General features: G+C 43.3%; 1 protein-coding gene across 1 annotated transcript in view; it reads left to right on the forward strand.

Moving 5' to 3' along the window:
• The window catches only part of CSMD2 (CUB and Sushi multiple domains 2), a 571,413-nt gene that overhangs the window by 514,585 nt on the left and 49,165 nt on the right, over nt 1–7,663 (forward strand). Inside the window, exons 53-55 of the mRNA XM_025041387.1 lie at nt 929–1,117; nt 5,689–5,874; nt 6,663–6,857. Coding sequence (XP_024897155.1) covers nt 929–1,117; nt 5,689–5,874; nt 6,663–6,857 — 570 coding nt within the window. The remainder of the gene's footprint in view (nt 1–928; nt 1,118–5,688; nt 5,875–6,662; nt 6,858–7,663) is intronic.

Below are 7,663 nucleotides of genomic sequence, written 5' to 3' on the forward strand. Positions count from 1 at the left end.
GAACTCGCTGTGGGAGGATGTAGTAAGAGCCTGGCACCCTCAACCTCCCTTAGCCCAAGAGACCCAGCCAGGGTCTCTCAGAGCAACCAAGAGGCATATTCTTCGTGTTCCTTTGCTCACCCCTCTTTCCCAGCCTCTGAGAATCTCTTGGCAGAAGTTTTTATGGCGAGTTCTTCGAGGCAGGGATTTTAGTCTGTTTCTTCATTGCTGTCTTCCCAGCCTTAGAACAGCACCAGGCACATTATAGGCACTCGATACTTTTTTGTTGAATAAGTGAATGAAATAAGGCGAAACCATATGTTGAGGGAGAATTAGGACTGTGGACTTTATGTCCTGGATTGCCACAGCTTGCTCACCCTCCACCTTCCCCCAACACAACAGAAAGAAGAAGAACCATTCATTAAGCACTGAGTGCCCTGCGCTGGCCTGGGGGCTTTACAAACACAACCTCATTTAAATGGTCCAAAAACCTATGAGGTAAGCATTACCAATCCCAATAGATAGTTGAGGAAAGCGGAGCTGAAAGAGCTTCAGGGATGTGTCCCAAGTCACAGACCTGGAAAGGCCAAAAACAGGACTTGAGTGCAGCTCCTGTGGTCACACCCTTCTGGAATCAACCCCGTTGGGTTCTGTTTTCTGTGTTTCTTTGGGAAACGATGGACTCATAAGCCTAAACTTAGCTGCATAACCAGCGCTGCCTCCCGGCCACAAAGGGGACCCAGTGCTTCATGTTTTTTCCTCTTCTTTCCTTTGGCTTTATTAAACTGGCCATTTTTCAATATCAACTACTCAGACCTTCCCAAATAGCAGTGGGCCTGGCGGTGGCCAAGACAAGGAACTGGGGGAGAAGAAAGTGTGCGGGGCGTGCAGGAAAGAATGTCTGTCTTCCCACCTGTGTGTGGTCCCCTCACTTCACCTCGTTCTTCAGCTTCCTACTGCAGCCTGCCCAGGGCTCCACTCCATGGCTTCCTTCTGGGCCAGACCAGCACCCAGCCCGGAGGCTCCGTCCACTTTGGCTGCAACGCTGGCTACCGCTTGGTGGGGCACAGTATGGCCATTTGTACCCGGCACCCCCAGGGCTACTACCTGTGGAGCGAGGCCATTCCTCTCTGTCAAGGTGAGAAGCAGGTGGGATGGGGGTAACAGGTGGCTTGGATCCTACTCACATCTTGGATTTGTCCCAGGACCGATCACTTTGAAACATGGGTTTTCTCATTGATAATTAATTCATTCTTTCAAAAAGCATATATTGAGGATTTACAATCTTCCCAGCACGAAACACAGTCTCACTGTTTTCAAAGCGGTGAAGGAGATGGATATTAGCCACATAAATGCAAAATGACAGAGGAAGTGCTATCTCGGGAGTATAAACTGTGTCATGGGAACTGAGGCATCAGAAAGGACCTACCTCCTTCTGGACAGCTATCAAAGGCTCCCAGAAGAAGCATGCTTGGGCTCAGGCACATGGAGCCAGGAGGGTTTGGGACCAGGCATTGGCAAGGCAAACATTCTAGGCAACAGCAAGAGCATTTGTAAAAGCACAGAATCGAGAGAGACAAGACATGCAAAGCGATTGGGGCTGGCTGAAGCACCAGATTGGAGGAGGCAAGGGGCGGAGGGAACCAGGGTGGAACAGCAACCATCACCATACTGCTTTCAGCGATCAAGCTCGTGGTATATACCAGGCAGTTGGTATGCATTGCCTTTGATAATTGATGGGATTTTTTTTTCCTTAAATTAATATAAATTAAGACTAGAAATCTGGAAAAAAAAAGCTATAGATAATACAAAAGAAAAAAGTGAAAATAACCTATAATCTCATCAACTGAGATCACCACTGTTAACATTTCAGTACATTTCCTTTGGTCTTTTATATATTGTTTACAAAAATGGATTCATCAATATATAAAACTCTTAATATTAACATCTATCATATACTTAAATATACTTCCTCATCATTATTTTCAGTAGTGGCACAGAGTTATGGAAAAACTCGTGTAGTCAAGTCTTATTCTATTATTGGTCATTTGAAGTTCTATATTTTTTGCTACTGTAAACAGTGCTGCTATTAAAATTTTTGTAATTCCATTGTTATGGACATTCATATTTATTTCTTAAAATAAATGATCAAACATGAGTTTGTCAAATCATAACCTATGCAAAATCTACAGCTTTCAATACTTATTGCTCTCCTGAAAGTTCGTCTTCACTTATACTTCTACCAGCAGCATGCGAAAATTGTCTTTTCTTCCACATTCTCAACATTATGTACTGAATTTTAAAAAGGAAAGAACTTTGCCAATTATATACACAAAAATGGGAAATCGTGTGGATATTCGATGTCGTTATTCTTCGGTCCCTAGTGTGGTGCCATACTTTTTAATGACACCTATCTACTCTGACCCTCACAACCTGCTCACCTGTGTCTGAGCTGTCTCAAAGGACAGAGACAATGTGCCATGAATATTCTGTCTGAAGCCCTGAGCAAAGGTCACAGAGAATCAACTGTCCACAAATGGCAAATGTCATTTGGCTTTGGTCTCCGTGTCTCTGTGTCAACACAGAAAACGAGTCTTTTTTTCCAGAGGGCCAGCTGGAACCCTACTGTGCTTCTCATCTTTTTTATCTTCTGTTCTTGCCCAAATTAAGCCCCTCTAGATTCTGTCCACTCACCTCCACATTGCTCTGTGCTTCTTCTCCCCATCCGCCCCCTGCCCCAGCTTCCCCCTGACACCCTCCCTCTCAGCCATTCCCTCTGTGTTCTCTGGATTTCTGGTTCCATGGCCAACATACAATACACCCTTGGTCACCACCCAGAGGGCTCTCTTCACTTCCCTCCTCCATAGAGACTGTACCTCTCCTCGGAAAACACGGATGCTTGCGGCCCTTTCAAGTGGAGAATGTTAATCCCCCATTTCCCACATAACCCAGGACCAGGAAAGGCCTGGCGTTCTTCCACTTTCTTATTGCTATTTCCAAACCATGACTTCTCCACTGATAAATAAATCTCATTGGAGAGTCTATGCCTCCTAATGCTTCCTCTCTCCTTCTCCAAGTCTTTTCTATCACTACGTATTCGCTCCCTCTGAGATCTCATTCCACCACAAGCTTCGAATACTTGGTTTATTATATCCCCTCCTCTCCTACCCACAAGAAGTGTCCCTCTTACCTCAGGTTTTGGGGAACTGTCTTTTGACATGGACATCAGGAGACAGGCTTTTGATCTCTCAAGTCTGAGAATTTGTCTAATGTCCTCTTAGTTACCTGCAAGAGACAAGCCGGACCAAGGGCAGTGACAAGTGGCTGCTGTCCACTTCCTTTACCTGCTGTCTCCAGATTGACCCTCCATGCAAAATGTCAGTGGGCATCCAAGTATTTCTTCCCAAAAGGTTCAAGGAAACAGTTAGCTGATCAGATCTGATAATTTGGCAAACCTAATATCCTGAAGGAGCTCGAAGTCTTGCTCTTTGGGCATTAAAAGAACATCATATTCAGATGCTCCCGTATGTCTTCATTCCCTCTGTTCCCAATCCTCCTCTTTTGGTTCCACAACCAGTCTGACTCCCTCTTCCATCTTGGTATCCCAGCCCCTCTCTCTCTGGACAATTCATCCTTCCCCATATTATAGTGCAGCCCTAGTCTTCTGCCTCTGGAAATTCTAATAGCATCAAGCATTATTGCTAGCCAATCTGGATAGGACTTTGCTCAAGCTTATTCTGGCTCTGAGTGAGGGAGATCTGAGCTCTAGACTAATTGCAGAGGTGGGGGTGGGTGAGGGCTAGTAGTGGGTACTCTGATTAATCTCTCTCCATTTGTAATAGCTCCTGAACTGTCAAATGGCAAGCATGGTTTATAAGTATTAATTTCTTTCAAAGACCACACAGGCAACTCTTACATAAGTAATGTATACTCCTCCTTATTACACAGTGTTGTCTCTGCTCCTTATAAAACAGTGACCCCGGCCATGTTGCTGTGCACCTGTCTCTCCTGAGCTGTCACCTTGAGATTCTTTTTCTCCATGCTCCTGAGTGAGTTCTATCATTTTTATATTCCATATCTTGCCCTTTCTTGGTTTTGATGATCTTTTTGATAGAGGATAGCCTTAAGTAAATTTCTCAGAAAGGGTTCATGAGAGACATATTTTCTGAGTCTTTAAATATCTGAAAATATCATTATTTTTGCCCTCACACATTGCTTAGTATGTCGGCTAGGTAAAATACTAGGTTACAAATCATTTCCTTCAGCACTTTAAAAGCATCATTCCATTATCTTCGAACATCCATTGTTGCTGGGAAGTCTGATGCCTGTCTGATTCTCAGTCCTCCACAGAGATGCCATTTTTCCCCTTCTCTCTCTCTCTCTGGCAACTTATAGGAATTTCTGCGTGTCTTTGGTGTTCTGAGGTTCCATGGTGGTGTATCAAAGAATGGTTCTCTTCACATCCCTTTGGTTCTCTTTCAATCTGGAGACTTATAGCTCTCTTCAGCTCTGGGAAATCTTCATCTGTGATAATTCCATCTCTTCCACGTTTTCCGTTCTCTCTTTCTGGAACACCGCCCATTAGATGCTGAATCTCTTGGATTGATTCTCTGTTTTCGGTCCTTTTTAATCCTTTTCAGTCTCTATCTTTTTGGTCTATATTCTGGGAAATTCCCTTTAGTTTTACTCTCCAGCTCTTCTATTGGATGCTTATTTTTTTGGCAATCATATTTTTAATTTAAAAGAGGGCTTCCTTGTTCTTTTCTGTTGTTCTTTTTTCAAAGCCCTCTCTTCTCATTTTATGAATATAATATATGACTTTGATTTTCTTCAGATACTACTAGTCACAAGTTTACAGATTATATATGTTCAATTTCCTGAGTTAGCTATTTCCTAAAGAAGACTTTTTTCTATTTTTCACATGATCTTAGCCTAAAAGCCGAGAAACAATTTTTTTTTTTGTATTTTTAACCTTATCTTTGTTTATTTCTTTAATGCTGCTGGTTTTCTTCATATGTATAGTGATCCTTGATTGTTCATATTTTAAAGTAAAAGCTAGGTTGATTTTTCTAGGTAGCAGATGTGAGTTAACTTTGTTGTTATTACATACAGATATTTTTGCCTACTGGGTCTCTCCTATGAAAAAGAAATTGAGTTGAGTATGTTACAGAGATGAACAGGAAGAGAGGCAGCCTTTAGGCCAAGAGCCTTTAAATCCTAGAATTAAAAGAGCTTTACTCTGGGATGCCAGCTCACACCTTAGCAGCCTGAAATCTTTCAGAGGAATTATTGAGTTTAATTTTTGTTTTTGTTTTTTCTTTCTCAAGTGGAAAAGAAAAATCCTCTCTATTTAGTTAAGAAAACAGATGCCTGAATGTCTCTTCACTATATTTGTGGGAAGGGATGGAGACCTGGTCTCACCCACAGCTCTCCCCGCTCCCCATGTATTTATTTTGGTCTGCAGCTTCTTTCTTTGTTTTTTTGTTTGTTTGTTTGTTTGTTTGTTTTGTTTTGTTTTTGAACTCTCCTTTACTGGTGATCCTTATATTTCCATTTTTGTTAAGAAGATTTTTTTCTTTTAATAGTATTTAGTATTTATATAATTTTGTTAAGGTCTCAAGGAAGAGGAAAGACAAAAATATATACATGTGTTCTCAGAACACCATTATGAAGCAGACATGCTCATGACATTTTTTTCCCCTCTGCTAGCTCTTTCCTGTGGGCTTCCTGAGGCTCCTAAGAATGGAATGGTTTTTGGTAAAGAGTACACAGTGGGGACCAAGGCTGTGTACAGCTGCAGCGAAGGCTACCACCTCCAGGCAGGTGCTGAGGCCACAGCAGAGTGTCTGGAGACAGGCCTGTGGAGCAACCGCAACACCCCACCTCAGTGTGTCCGTGAGTCCTTGGGCAGTGGAAGCGGGTGTAAGGAGGGTTTGGGCAAGAAGCTGAAAATATTTCTACAAAAAGTGAACTAAAAACTCAGTAATGGGAAAAAACACGTACGTGGAGATTGGGGATTCAGGAAGCAGAGACAGGTGGATAGTGTCATCTACCAACTTAGGTTCCCATTTGAAATTAGTCTCAAAGCAGTGACATCCTGAGATGTTTCTATAAATCATTACAGAACTTAGGAATGGCCTGGTCCACTTGTTTTTATATGGAAAAGCTATTAGAACATTAGCATGAATGTCTTTTGATCACAGAACTCTAAAATGACACAGGTATAGTTCAACTGTAAGGCCAAAGTCATAAACTGACAGATTAATGGGCCATATTCAGTCTGAAGATATTAGGTTTTGTGTTTTTCTATTGTTTTGTTTTGTTTCTTTGGCCTGCGGTGTGCTTTATAAAATTTTGAATTGTTTCCCAACATTAAATTCAGGAAATTTTACATAAAAATCCACATCTACATTCCTAGCTTCTCTTGAAAAATGAAGATCTGACCAGACAGAACTTGCATCTCATATCCAACAGCCAGCGTTGACTGAGTCCCACCTCCCCCTTTTATTGAATGAGGGGCAGACCTGCCCACCCTAGTTTACCACATTCCCCTAGTTTGCCTGGGGGTTAAAGACTCTTGCATTCATCGTTACTGCATTACATTCTCCTGGTCCCCAGCTCTGGACTCTTGCCAGTGTCTTCCATAATTAATTAATCCTCCTCTCTGCTCGTTGTCTCCCTAGCCGTGACCTGTCCCGATGTCAGCAGCATTGGCGTGGAACACGGCCGCTGGAGGCTCACCTTTGAGACACAGTACCAGTTTCAGGCCGAGCTGATGCTCATCTGCGACCCTGGCTACTACTACACTGGCCAGAGGGTTATCCGCTGTCAAGCCAATGGCAAATGGAGTCTTGGGAACTCTATGCCCACCTGCCAAAGTAAGCCCAGGAGGAGAGGGTGGGCAGGTTTGGCACAGTGCCTCCTACCTAAATTGGGGAGGAGGAGAAGATGGGGATTGCCAGGGGTTACAGTGTACCTCTTTTTGAACACTCACCTAAATCAGGTGGGGAGGTGCCTACTCCTTTAAGGAAGTTCTTCTTAGTATTTTGTCATCTTATTAAAAAGCAACTTTGGGGGTGGTTCCATAGAGTAGTGGTTAGCATGTTGCTTTATACGCAGAAGGTCCTGGGTTTGAGCCCCAGTGGAGCCACGGTCCATACCCCAAGTGCGGTAAGCCCCCTGGGTGTGCCAGGCCCTGGGTGCTCCAGGCCCTGGGTATGCACCGCGAGCACATGGGAGGAGAGACCCTGCCTTCAGAGATCCAGTTCTTAAAGAGAGATGGCAACCAGGGGTGGAAGTTGGGGGAGGGAATTTAAAAAAAAAAGCACCTTTGTCCACGCGATCATTCACTAATTCATTTATTCAATATTCATGTCAAGTATTGTACAAATATGAAGATAAAAGGTTGTGGTTCTTGCCCGCAAGGAGTTTATAGTCTACTGGAGAGGCAGACAAATAAGGATGCAGTGATGATGTGGTGTGATAAGACCTATAATGGAAGTGTATGTAGGAGGAATGGGTATAGCACAAGGGACAGAGAAAATTATTTTTCTCTGGTTCAAGATAGTTTCAAAGTTCAAGGTCCCTGAGAAGCAACTCTGAGACAGAGGTTTATTAGGGAGTGCTCCTGGGATCGTCACTTGTGGAAGGAAAGGGAAAGGAAGGGAGGGGAGGGGAGAGGAGG

Source organism: Pteropus alecto, unplaced genomic scaffold, assembly GCF_000325575.1.
Source record: "Pteropus alecto unplaced genomic scaffold, ASM32557v1 scaffold39, whole genome shotgun sequence".
In the NCBI taxonomy this organism is placed as follows: Eukaryota; Metazoa; Chordata; class Mammalia; order Chiroptera; family Pteropodidae; genus Pteropus; species Pteropus alecto.